A 14,665-nucleotide genomic window follows, 5' to 3' on the forward strand; every position below is an offset into this window, starting at 1 on the left:
ACTATTATCATCATCATTATTATTGTTATCATTATAATAATAATAATAATAATAATTATTATTATTATTATTATTAGTATTATTATACAAGCATTTCTTTATATTTACATAAATGAATGTAAAATAAATGTTCAGATAAATATATTAATTATATTATCATTTAGCTATAAGTGTTGTGCGTTAAACCGGACTGAACAATGACTCCACATTATCAGAAACTATTACAGCATATGAAAGCAACACATTATAAATTAAAATTAAATTAATTAAAATTAATTCAATTAAAATTAATCAATTAAAATTGAAATTGAAATTTATAACTAAAAAACACCGAGAGTGAAAAAACAATTTCCTACGGATTCAATAAAGTGCATTTCTTCTTCTTCTTTTTCTAAAATAAAATATGTGCCTCAGCGGTGCACTGGCGTCGCATCCGGAGTGTCCCCTGTCGGCTAGGACAGGCTTTGTTCTGTTATTCACATCTGCTTGATGTCAGACAACAAACATCTACAGGAAACATCAGTAATTATGAACACAGACATTCAGTCACTGTTTTAATCTTTATTGTAAAGATAATACATTTAAAATCACGCAAAAGAAGATTTATTTGAGTCTATATTTACTCATGGAAAACAAATACCATCAAGATGATTATATCTACTTTATTAACACAGCTGATATTTATACATGTGGCTGAAACCGGGTCCGTGTTCGGTCTTCAGTCTGGTTCTGCTGAAGGTCACCACAGCTCCTACGGGACAAAATTAAATAAAATATTTAATGAAATTCTTCATATCTATTGTGAAAACATGGCTTTACTCTCTTGTCACGCAAATAAAACATGAAATGTGGCGATTAAAGAGGGTAAATGGGCCCTCGGGGGCCTCGTCTCTGGTTTGGTACTCACACTGACTGATCCACAGCCGAAGAGTCATCAGCACGTTGAAGACGACGGTCTTGAAGAAGATCAGTCGGAGTCCCAGAACCGTCAGAGCCAGCAGGTTCAACGCCGGATCTGTAAGCAGACAGGAACGTCAGGCCCCAGAACCACCAGAACCGTCTGGACCCAACCAGAGGATCAATGGGGGTGAAGACCGACCTTGTGCCACAGAGTCCTCACAGGGGTCGGGTACCTCCACTGAAAGACAGACGCGTCACAGTTTATTCCCCCGTTCTTTTCTGCCCCAGCTTCGGTCTTAGGGGGTAATAATCTCACCTTTATCACAGAGTTGTTCATCCTCTTTGGAGGAGAGCAGCACCACCTGGTTGTAGAGAGAATCCTCGTGGATCCGGACGGGTTGGGTCTGTTTGAACAGAGAGTCGTTCACGTGGACGTTGTTCCGGCTGAAGCCGGTGGCCAGGCAGGCCTTGGTGCTGCCCGCCCCCAGTTTGAAGTAGGACGGGGAGAACTCCTCCTCTGAAAAACACAAACACACAATAATCAATGAGAGAGAAAGAAAAAACAGAAAAAGAAAAAAAAGGCAACCTGGAGGTCGAACCTCCGGACCACCGTGATGGAAGCCAGTCTCAAAACGTGAGGATTCTCAAAACGTCTTTTTTGGAAGCTCAAAAAGTTTGACACTCGTGATCCGTCCAACAAAATTAAAAGCAGCGCTCTCAAACACATTTCTTTCATTTTATTTCTTAGATCCCTTAAAATATTTGATCTTCAAGATCCTCCACCGCAGGAGCATCTCAGTCGAAGACACCAAATATATTTCCCGCTTTGTTTGAGCATTTTAAACAGATTTTAAAACATCGCCAGATGCTTCAAGACAGAAACCATTCCTAAAAGTCCATCACACTGAAAAAAGCACTTCATTAATTAAATATTAGAGACTATTAAATATTTGCAAATCTCAACAAAATCGTTTACCTGTAAAAAGATGATTAAATCCGACAAGATTTACAGATTTAATAAAAAATATGTTTAAAAACAAATTTCTGAAATCTAGATTTTTGACATGAAATTATGCAAATTTCTTTCACAATTTTAATTTTTAAAATTTTTTTCTAACATTTTTTATGTAAAAAAACCCCCACTTTTTCCACACATAAAGTTAAAATGATTTGGTGAATGAAGTCAGTCATTGTGAAGATTATCATGTGACATTTTCCGAAAAACATTATTGCATGTGTGTATAAAAATGGCGACATAAGAAATGTATGCTTTTGTATGACATCACAATTGCATTGTTAAATTTAATTCCATTTAAAAATTTATTTTATCAGGGTGTGTGTCACGCAGTGAAAGAAAAACATCATCGCCATTCTTGAGTTCCATTGTTTGTGATACATTTGTAATAGTGACGGTCTTTTTTTTTTTCAAATTTATAAACCGAAATCTGTTTACGACGGGTTTTTCTTGACACAAATCATTGAAGAGTTTAAATAATTTAATCTTCTTGTGTATAAAAATCTTTTATTTACAGATTCTAAAATGTGTTGTTTCCATCTCTTTTATTTATGTTGGAACTGTTTCATTCCAATGTCATTACATTTGTAAAATTATTGTCCAGATTGTTCAAATTAAAAGATAATCCCATGAAATTACATAATCCGCAAATTTGTATTTGTTTATTTCAGTTATGTTGTTTATGCATTTGTTATTTTTCCGTGATGAATATTTGTCCTGAGACGTCCAACAAACCCGCAGGTGGATCATTAACTTCTATAAAAACCAACAGAATTACAAGTCTAATTAATCTAAAGAAGAATAAATTATAGATAAAACCATAAGTAAACATCACTCACTCTTTTCTACGGTTCATATGATTCCTTCTCCAAAAATGATTTTCCAGTCTCCACCAGTATTCACACAGTCTGTCCGATCTGAACAATAACCTCAACTATTTTCATTAAAATTCCGTTGAAAACTCACCAATAACTTTTAAAAAGATAACCAGAGAATAGTGTGTTTTGACTATTTAAGGAAACTGAACATCTCTCATCGGAACCTTGTTAAATGTTATTTAAAAGAAATGCATTTGGAAATTTTGAGAATTCAAGCTGAATCAGAGTCTGAAATCTGACCTTTACTTTGACAAAAGAAAAAGAAAAAAAAAGCCCTAAACATAAATAATGATATTATGTGTTTTTCTGAATTGAAAGAAAGAGAAATAATTAACAAAAAAAACACTTTTTAGATTTTTTCTTTGCATCTTCTATCTTTTGCACATTTTAAATAACAAAAAAACACCAGAGTTAATAAACTATTAGCTGCAACTATTAAAGTGTTTTATGTGTCTTAAATTTTTTAAAATATTTTTACATTTCTTGAGGTTTCTGATGTAGAACCATTAGAAAATTACTTCTAAATTAAGTTAATAACTTACTTGATTCGACAGTCAGTTTTGTTCCAGAACCAAAAATGATCTTGTTTCCATAACTATTCACACATCAACAAATCCAATGACATTAAGCGAAGAAGAGTTTCTGAACCGTCAGAATGTTTTATGGCTTTAAGTGGATATTTGACTGTTTATGTTTATTTTTCTTAAAGAGTTATCGCGACTCATTTTTTTCTTTAATGATCATAAAATCTTACGGTTATGTATTTTCAGCTCAATCCCTCGTCCAAAGACGAACCGTCGCGTCGCATCGTTCCCACAGCGAGACGCTTCATCGTATAAACTCACAAAGTGACTCAACAGCAATGATGGAGTGTTTTACTTACCGTACCCATAAATGTGAAATCGGTCACGACAGTTTTTCTTGTTTTTAATATCTTGCTATAAATCAATAAAGAACTTAATAATTTCATCTAGTAAATCTAGCATACAGTAAAAAATTACTGACATAAATATTATTGAATCAATAATGGGAAACATAGCTAACAATTAATCTGGTGTATGCATATATATATATATATATATATATATATATATATATATATATATATATATATATATATATATATATATATATATATATATATATATATATATATATATGCATGCATATGTATATGATTTTTTTACATGACAAATATTTTTTTCATTATATATACAGGTATATATATATATATATATATATATATATATATATATATATATATATATATATATATATATATATACACTGTAAATAATTTTTTTCTATATCTTTTATTTACAGATTCTAAACTGTTTCACTTGAATGTCATTAAATTATTGTTTTCAAATTCATAGATTATCCATAGATTATCACATGTATTTTCCTGTTTTTTCCCACCTTTTCTATTGTGGATTAACATTGATTGATATTTGTCTATTAATAATAATACTTTTACTTACTGGTTCTAATCATCAGTTTGGTTCCAGACCCAAAAATGAGTTTATTAAATCCAGATCCAGTCCCACTCTGAGACGTCCAACAACATAAACCCACGGGTGGAACGTTAACCTATAAAACCAAAAAACTACAAGTCTAATGAATCTAAAGAAGAATAAAAAACCGACATAACAATAAAATCTGGATTTAAGAATTTAAACTGCATATGATTAAAAACTCAACTATGATCTTTAACTTAGAACAAAACTCCCAAAGATAAAAATGGTTTTAAATGGGTGTTTCTGTCTTGACAGAAATCTATAATTCATAAATTTTTGTTTCTATGAAGAATCATTTGAAAATTAATTCAGCAACTCCATTTAAGTGTCACTTTTATGCCGGAACCAAAGATGATCTTGTTCATATAATTATTCACACGTTGGTAAAACAATGACATTAAATGTGAGCTAAGATTTTCTGAAAAATCCAAGCGTATCTGATTTAAAATAAAAAAATATTTGCTGCAGAAATTCTCTGTTTTACATTCTCCACTCAGAGTTTGTTTAGACTGATGTTGTGAAACATAAAACTCACAATTTAGTTTTTAACTAATGTTGCATACTTGGACAACAACTGTAGCTGTTTCTCTTTACAGAGTTTAGAGAAAGTAAAAGATGAGTTTAGTAAATCTGGAAATCATGGTGCAGGATTTGGATAACAAATAATCATATTTCTTACAACTAATTAAAATCAGTTAGAATCACCTGCTGTTCACTGTTAATTATCACACTGGAACTACGGACACACTTTTGTGTCGTCGACAAAAGATTTGTAGAAAATGAATTATGCTTTAGTGATTTCTTTATATTAATCTCAAATCAACAAAAATCACCTTATTTTAACTGGATGTTTGGATACGACGGTTGTAACTTTAATGTGCATAAAGCGATGATGCATTTGTTTCTATTATCTGCTATAAAATGTACTTTAATGCCAAGAAGTTGAGTTGAACGAACTTAAATTATTTTATTCTCTCGAATGCATGAATTTTTCATTCAAATATTTATAAAGTTGCACTGTTTTCATACACAATTATAATGCCTAATTCCACTAATCTAATCTAATCTAATCTAATCTAATCTAATCTAATCTAATCTAATCTATACACTGACTGACTTCATTCATCCAATCAGGTTTGTGAAATGCTCTTGTTTCACTTCAGTGGCAGTGAATTTGTAAAATTATTGTCCACAGGGTGTAAATTTATTAATTATAACATGACATTATAAAATCTGCAGATTTATTCTTGTTAAGTTAATTCATTCATTTTTTTGTAATGTAATGTTTACCCCTTTTGTTATTCGTCTTTTAGTCTTGTTTTAGTTCTCGTTTATATTCGACAAAAGGCAAAGGATTATGGGGGATGGTTTTTACTTACTGGTGCTAATTGTTAGTTTAGTTCCAGAGCCAAAAGTGAGTTTTAATCCAGATTGAGTCGCACTCTGAGACGTCCCACTACATTAATCCACAGATGGAGCATTCACAGGACTACAAGTTTACGTCATTTAAATGTGGATAAATAACAGCTCAAATCAAGTCAGCGCTCTATTCAGTGTTTATCTGTATATTCTTCTAATAAAGGTTTCGACCATCATTTTTATATACAGTAGTTTAAATATACAATCTCAAAATGATTCTACATGTTAATGTTTCTGATGTGAAAATCCCTGAGAAATTAATTTAGAGACTTATGAAATTCAACCGTCAGTTTAGTTCCAGAACCAAAGATGAGTTTATAATTTCCAGATCCAGACACACTCTGAGACGTCCAACCACAAAAACCCACTGGGGAGATTTAACTTCTTTTAAAACTGATAATGTGTGTAATCTGAACTAGTGTGTTTATTTAAACATCAATATTACTTACATTTCCAAACTAACTGTAAAAGTCCAGCAAACTTTTTACAAAGTGTTTCCCCAACAATTTAACTTTAATATTTGCTTTATGTTAACGTTTTAAACTGAATGTCAGTGGGAAAATTGATTCATCTTTAAAATTCTTTTGGATAAAAACCAACAAACCATAAATTACTTATATAACCAAAACACATAATTTAGTGTAATCATCTATAATCATCATCTGATCACCTCAAGTAATAAACACTACATCCATTACATTCGTTTTAGCTGAGAGAGTAATTCCTCTTATTTTAATTTTCTGTACCAGATAAGGTCTTTGTATCAACAGCAACCTTGATGAGAATCGTTACTCACTGGTTTCTACGGTTAGTTTGGTTCCTTCACCAAAGGTGATTCTCCAGTCTCCAGTATTCACACAGTCTGTCTGAGCAGAACAAAAACTACAACAACTGTCCCTCAAGTTCAGCTTCAACAAACCCGGATCAACTTTCAGATCTAGTGTACTGTATATATAGAATTTTTACAAAGTGCATTAAAGCATGAAAAAAGTAAACTTTTTTCATGCTTTAAAATTATTTAAAAAAATTGAAAAAATCTAAATATTCAAAATATTTGAAATAGGAAATACATGTTTAATTCTAACAAAAAACAACAACTAATATAATATAAATTAAAATGCAAGATTTTTATGAACCAATTTTTATGAAGAAGATATTGGAAACTTTTTAAATGACAAATGAATTAGAGCCAGATGTCACAGACTCGTTTCAAGAGTCTGGTCAAATAAAATAAAGTAAAATATTTCAGGTTTTGATTTTTTTTTTCTCGGAGAGAAAACCTACAAATGTGTACATAAATACATACATTAAACATTTAACTTAAAATCAAACGTGTTTGTAGCCGCGAACTGCAAGTAAAAACGCACCAAGAAAATCTACTCTGGTGAATTTATCGTGGAGTGGTCACAGGTCCGGACAGAACCATCACGTGGTCCGGATCCGGACCGCCATTTGGTAACCCCTGTTCTATGGAGAGAGATTGAGAGAGACGAGGAAAAAAAAGGCCAACCAGATTTCTTCCCCTGGTCGCACCGGTGCCCCCAAATATATTTAATAGTCGCACTGATAAAAATTTGGGTGCATATGCGACCAGAATGGTCGCAATTTCGAGCCCTGTTCACGCAGTTTGTGTGAAAGTGGATGAGCTGACTTCAGGCTAACTGGTGTTGATGAAGTTTAATTATCAGGTTAATTGTTAACAGTTCATCAGTAATGACAGTAACGATGTTCTTCACTCACCGCGTTCTACCGTTAGTTTGGTCCCTGTCCCAAATAAAGTTGTCCAGTTCGATCCAGTCGTCACATGCGTACAATAACTACAAGTGTTATTGAATAATGAAACTAGATTAATTACTGTACTGCTAATTAGAAATGTTTAGAGACTTAAAGGTTTCAGCTGCAATTTAGTGTGAAGCATCTGGTTTTAACTGGATGTCAGAGTTTCTTCTTTGATTCTTCTTTATATATTTATTCATTTACTTTATCTTATTTCTTTTGTACTATTGTTTTATGACAGTAGATATTAGACTAACAAGACAGAGGAAAATGGGAGATGGTTTTTACTCACTGGTGCTAATTGTTAGTTTAGTTCCTTCACCAAAGGTGATTTTCCAGTCTCCAGTATTCACACAGTCTGTCTGAGCAGAACAAAAACTACAACAACTGTCACTCAAGTTCAGCTTCAACAAACCCGGATCAACTTTCAGATCTAGTGTACTGTATATATAGAATTTTTAAAAAATGGAAAATCTCTCAGTAAACTTTTTAAATGCTTTAAAAATATTTAAAATAATATAAAATATCCAAATATTTAAAATATTTGAAATATGAAATACATGTTTAATTCCAAAAAAACCCCAACTAACATAATATAAATTAAAATCTAAGATTTTTTTGAGCCACTATTAAAGAAGATATTAGACACTTTTTAAATGACAAATGAATTAGAGCCAGATGTCACCGACTCGTTTCAAGAGTCTGGTCAAATAAAATAAAGTAAAATAATTCAGGTATTGATTTTTTTTTTAGCTTCGGAGAGTAAATCTACAAACCCGTACATAAATACATACATTAAACATTGAACTTAAAATCAAACGTGTTTGAACTATAACTTCAACAAACATTTTATTCTGACTGCTGTCTCAAAGTTTCTGAACTCAATTGTGGAACAAAATCATGTCGTTTTATAACAAACTAGAAATAAAATCTCATTTTAGAGACACTGACGGAACCTTTTGTTCAGGCTGCCCTGAATTCATTGATCATTGCTTTGATTGATTCATTATCAGATGACGTATTGACAATCTTTAGGTTTATGTTCCCGTCTATAAATATTTAGTCAGCGGTGGACTTTATTTTAGTATCTAATGGTTTTAATGGTTAATCTGGTTTAATGGTCAATGGGTTTTTTTGAAAAACCTCTTTTCATAAAATCACATTTAGCCATTTTTTGAAGGATTTTAAAACATCAACTTAGATGACAGAATGTTCAATGATGTCAATAAGATCAATAATGTTGGACTGAATGATCACTTACTGGTTTCAATGGTTAAACTGGTTCCAGTTCCAACATTCACACAACATGAAGTTCCACTCTATTCAGTGTTTAGCTGCACATTCTTCTAATAAAGGTTTCGACCATCATTTTTATGTACAGTAGTTTAAATATCCAATCACAAAATGATTCTACATGTTCATGTTTCTGATGTGAAAATTCCTGAGAAATTAATTTAGAGACTTACGAAATTCAACCGTCAGTTTAGTTCCAGAACCAAAGGTGAGTTTATAATTTCCAGATCCAGACACACTCTGAGACGTCCAGCCACAAAAACTCACTGATGGAGCATTAACCTCTAAAATAACATTCTGAATAAATACCAAGTCAAATTAAATGTTTTTAATTGAATTCTTTTTTTTTTTTCACTAATTGAGAGTGGGATAAATTAATCAACTTTAACACACTTGTGTTATTTTAATCATCTACATCAGATAAGGTCTTTGCATAACAACTGTCACTCAAGTTCAGCTTCGACAAACCCGGATAAACTTTCAAATCTAGTGTATATATGTATAGAATTTTTACAAGGTGGAAAACTTTTTTAATGCTTTAAAAATATTTTTAAAAATATAAAACATTTAAATATTCAAAATATTCAAAATATGAAATACATGTTTAATTAAAAAAAAAAACCTAATATAAATGAAAATCCAAGATTTTCTTACGAGCCACTTTTAAAGAAGCTATTAGATTTTTGTGTGAATGAAACCGTTAAACTCCTTTTTTGAAGCCATCAAAGTGAACTTACTGACCTCCACGTTCAGCCTGATCCCTGAGCCAAAGACCAGTTTGTCAGCTCCAGTATTCACACAACATGAAACACCAACACACCAACGTCTGAGCAACAACCTGCTGAAGCTTCACAATTTACAGCCAGAAGTCATTTTAAATTACCCAAGAAATAAATGTGTGTAAATCTAGTTTAAATTGCTAACTTATGAGTCTCTATTTGACTATGGCTCCAGATGCCATTCGGGCAGCGTCCCTCAGTACGGACTGACAGGACAAAACACCTCAAAGGTCAGAACAAATGTTGGAATGAATACATCCCAAAAATTCATGACTGATTAATGAAACAGACTGAACTGAAGTCTGATCGGAGCTGAAACGGATTCATCTTCAAAACCTCCTGATCCAGATTTAATGGTTAAATTCATCTTGATATCAGTTTTAGACGATGAGGGTCTGACTGCTGTGAAACAGTCGGTCTTTCAAGAGTGGATTTACATCATCTAGGTTGGATTACATTTACAGGTTAGTTCATCTCAGGTTTACATTTACTGATCAAGACTAAAAAAATTTAAATATTTCATTTCCTTGTAAAAGAACCATGAAATGACTTCAAACCATTGTAGATACACTGTGTTAGTAAAACATGTGTCTGCTTCTATTTCTATTACAGTTCAATAAACTCCATTTAGGAAAAAATTACTTTCATGTTGACAATCTTTGAGTTTCTAGAACCGTCTGGACTCCATGTTGGTACTTAAAATTTATGGTGAATTATGCAGTCGTCACTGTTTTAATATTCAAGATGAATTAATTGATCGTGATCAATAATTTCAAGTAAAAGTAAATTAAATATATATTGACTTTATCTGTACTTACTGGTTTCAATGGTTAAACTGGTTCCAGTTCCAAAGATGATTTTTCTAGTTCCAACATTCACACAACATGAAGTTCCAGAACACAAACCCAGCAGAACTTTGTTGATCTCTATTTTTCTCCGTTATTTGTTTTCGACATCAGAAATTTCAGCGTCATTGGCAAAAAATAACATGTTTTTTACTTTTTGAAATTTTGTCATCTAGATACATGTATAATGTTAATGTTATTTAGAGATAATGTTAATTTGTCATTTAGAGATAATGTCATTTTGTCATTTAGAGATAATGTCAATTTGTCATTTAGAGATAATGTTAATTTTTTAATGCTCAACGTTCAAAGTATAATGTTCATAATAAATACATTGATTACGATCAATAATTAACATGAACACATTTATTTCTGGTTGTGTGTTTAAATCCCAGATGTTTAGAGAACAGCTGGTCGTCATTTTTTAAAGTACAAAATTTATGGATTATTTCCTGAGAAGTCGCCAAAAAAGTTAAATTCAAATCAATTTTTTGAGTGAAATGAACTGATGTTACTCTGGTTTAGTCTGAGAGAAAGATTCTGAAATATTTACATGAGACCAAGAGAAATGTTTGTTCTCAAAGTTTCTGAACAGTTTTAACATTTATCTTTAAGACTGGATCAGTACTTACTGGTTTCAATGGTTAAACTGGTTCCAGTTCCAAAGATGATTTTTCTAGTTCCAACATTCACACAACATGAAGTTCCAGAACACAAACCCAGCAGAACTTTGTTGATCTCTATTTTTCTCCGTTATTTGTTTTCGACATCAGAAATTTCAGCGTCATTGGCAAAAAATAACATGTTTTTTACTTTTTGAAATTTTGTCATCTAGATACATGTATAATGTTAATGTTATTTAGAGATAATGTTAATTTGTCATTTAGAGATAATGTCATTTTGTCATTTAGAGATAATGTCAATTTGTCATTTAGAGATAATGTTAATTTTTTAATGCTCAACGTTCAAAGTATAATGTTCATAATAAATACATTGATTACGATCAATAATTAACATGAACACATTTATTTCTGGTTGTGTGTTTAAATCCCAGATGTTTAGAGAACAGCTGGTCGTCATTTTTTAAAGTACAAAATTTATGGATTATTTCCTGAGAAGTCGCCAAAAAAGTTAAATTCAAATCAATTTTTTGAGTGAAATGAACTGATGTTACTCTGGTTTAGTCTGAGAGAAAGATTCTGAAATATTTACATGAGACCAAGAGAAATGTTTGTTCTCAAAGTTTCTGAACAGTTTTAACATTTATCTTTAAGACTGGATCAGTACTTACTGGTTTCAATGGTTAAACTGGTTCCAGTTCCAAAGAACAGTTCATATGCATAACCAGTATTCACACAACATTAAACACCAGAACACAAACCAGCACAACTTTGTTGATTCTGTTTTCATTATTGATTGTTTTATCAATTTAAGCATAGAAACTGCAGCGTCATCAGTATAAAAGTAAAATAATTGTTTTAGTTTTTGAAATTTTATCACTTAGAGATAATGTTGATTCTCAAATACTCACTTTTAATGTTCTTAATAAATGCAGAGATCACGATCAATAATTTCAAATACCACATATTTATATAAATATAAATTTTGATCTTCATCAGTACTTACTGGTTTCAATGGTTAAACTGGTTCCAGTTCCAAAGAACATTCGATATTGAGCTCCAACATTCACACAACATGAAACACCAGAACACAAACCAACACAACTTTGTTCGTTTCTCTGATCAGTATTGATTATTTTATATCTACAACAACAGAAACTCCACGTCTTTAGCATAAAAATAAAATTTAAGTTTTAGTTTTTGAAATATTCTCATTTGGAAATTTACAGTGAATTATCTCGTACTCACTGTTTTAACTTTCATGATGAGTTCATGATCATGATCATTTATTTGAAGTAAAAATTATATAAATTATGTAAATATTAATTTTGATTATTAATTTTGATCTTTATCAATACTTACTGGTTTCAATGGTTAAACTGGTTCCAGTTCCAAAGATCAGTTTATATGCATAACCAGGATTCACACAACATGAAACACCAGAACACAAACCAGCAGAACTTTGTTCATTTCTGTAATCAATATTGTTTTCAATCTTTAAGTACAGAAACTTTGGTGTCATCAGCATAAAAACAAAATGTATGTTTTAGTTTTTAAAATATTGTCATTTGGAGATTATGGTTAATTCATGGTGAATTATCTAGGACTACCTGTTAAATGCTATTGATGAATTGATTGACATGATCAATAATTTCAAGTAAAACACAATTATATAAATATTGGCTGTATCTATGTCAGTACTTACTGGTTTCAATGGTTAAACTGGTTCCAGTTCCAAAGATGATTTTATCTCTACCTCCAGTATTCACACAACATGAAACACCAGAACACAAACCAACACAACTTTGTTCATTCTTCTGATCATTATTGATTGTTTTATATCTATAAAAACAGAAACTCCACGTCTTTAGCATAAAAATAAAATTTATATTTTATTTTTTTAAATATTCTCGATTGGAGATATAGTAAATTTATTGTGAATTATCTCGTACTCACTGTTTTTAACTTTAATGATGAGTTCATGATCATGATCATTAATTCGAAGTAAAATTATAGAAATTATGTAAATATTAATTTTGATCATTAATTTTGATCTTCACCAGTACTGACTGGTTTTAATGGTTCATCTGTTCTGGTTCAGCTGCTGGTTGTGTGTTTAAATCCCAGATGTTTAGAGAACAGGAGAAACATAAAGATCACCAGTGGAGCTAGTCGTCATTTTTTTAATTAAAAAATTTATAGATTATTTCCTGAGACGTCGTCAAAAAAGTTAAATTCAAATAAATTCAGTATTTTTTGAGTGAAATGAACTGATGTTACTCTGGTTTAGTCTGAGAAAGATTCTGAATGTTCAGCCTGATTTGACAAAACAAGAAGATGTTCATCTAAAACAGAACCTGCAGACAAACTGAGGGATTAAAAATGTCCCTGTGACCATGACGATGTCAATAGCATCAATAATGATGGACTGAATCATCACTTACTGGTTTCAATGGTTAAACTGGTTCCAGTTCCAAAGATGAACTTATTTCTATTTCCAGTATTCACACAACATGAAACACCAGAACACAAACCAACACAACTTTGTTCGTTTCTCTGATCAGTATTGATTATTTTTTATCTATAACAAAGGAAACTCCACCTCTTTAGCATCAAAAAATTATAAAATGCAAGTTTTAGTTTTTGAAATATTCTCATTTGTAAATTTACGGTGAATTATCTCGTACTCACTGTTTTAACTTCAATGATGAGTTCATGATCATGATCATTAATCTGAAGTAACATTATATAAATTATGTAAATATTAATTTTGATTATTAATTTTGATCTTTATCAGTACTTACTGGTTTCAATGGTTAAACTGGTTCCAGTTCCAAAGATGATCTTTGTAATCCCAGTATTCACACAACATGAAGTTCCAGAACAAAAACCCATCAGAAACTTTGATCTCTTTTTTTCTCTGTTAGTTTTTGATGTTTTTAACTACATAAACTTCAGCGTAAAAGAAAAATACAGATTTTAATTTAGTTCATTCATTGTAATTTTATCATTTAGAGATAATGTTGATTCTCAAATTCTCACTTTAAATATTCTTGATAAATGCATGATCAACCATTTCATGTTTAATAAAGTTGTATAAATATCAATTTTGATCTTCATCAGTACTTACTGGTTTCAATGGTTAAACTGGTTCCAGTTCCAAAGATCATTTTATTTAAGCCTCCAGTATTCACACAACATAAAACACCAGAACACAAACCAGCACAACTTTGTTCATTTCTATTTTCATTATTGGTTGTTTTCTAAATTTTGATAAAAATGAGTTTTCCTTTGAAGTTTGTCGTTTAGACATTTAATTTGCGGTGAAGTAATAATACTGGTAATTACTAATTGTTGCTTTAATTAATTCATGCAGCTAAAGAATTGACACATTTTTGCGTTAATGTTACCATTTTTAATTCTTTAGCCAGTAGTGGACTCTATGTTAGTACTTACTGGTTTCAATGGTTAAACTGGTTCCAGTCCCAAAGATGATCTTATCTCTATTTCCAACAGTCACACAACATGAAACAGCAGAACACAAACCAACACAACTTTGTTGGTCTCTGTTATCTTTGTTTGTTTTATGTCTTTAAGTACAGAAACTTCAGCGTCATCAGCAT

General features: G+C 31.1%; 1 protein-coding gene across 1 annotated transcript; it reads right to left on the bottom strand.

The window, feature by feature from the left end:
• Positions 1–546: 546 nt before the first annotated feature.
• LOC137612209 (M1-specific T cell receptor alpha chain-like) lies at positions 547–12,112 on the bottom strand. The gene is made up of 5 exons (XM_068340621.1): positions 12,049–12,112; positions 1,217–1,417; positions 1,100–1,138; positions 908–1,015; positions 547–751 (listed from the first exon to the last, which is right to left on the bottom strand). Coding segments are annotated over exons 1-5 (390 nt in total). The 5' UTR covers positions 12,089–12,112; the 3' UTR covers positions 547–749.
• Positions 12,113–14,665: the final 2,553 nt, after the last annotated feature.

The sequence above is a fragment of the Antennarius striatus genome, chromosome 18, assembly GCF_040054535.1.
Source record: "Antennarius striatus isolate MH-2024 chromosome 18, ASM4005453v1, whole genome shotgun sequence".
NCBI classification, from domain to species: domain Eukaryota; kingdom Metazoa; phylum Chordata; class Actinopteri; order Lophiiformes; family Antennariidae; genus Antennarius; species Antennarius striatus.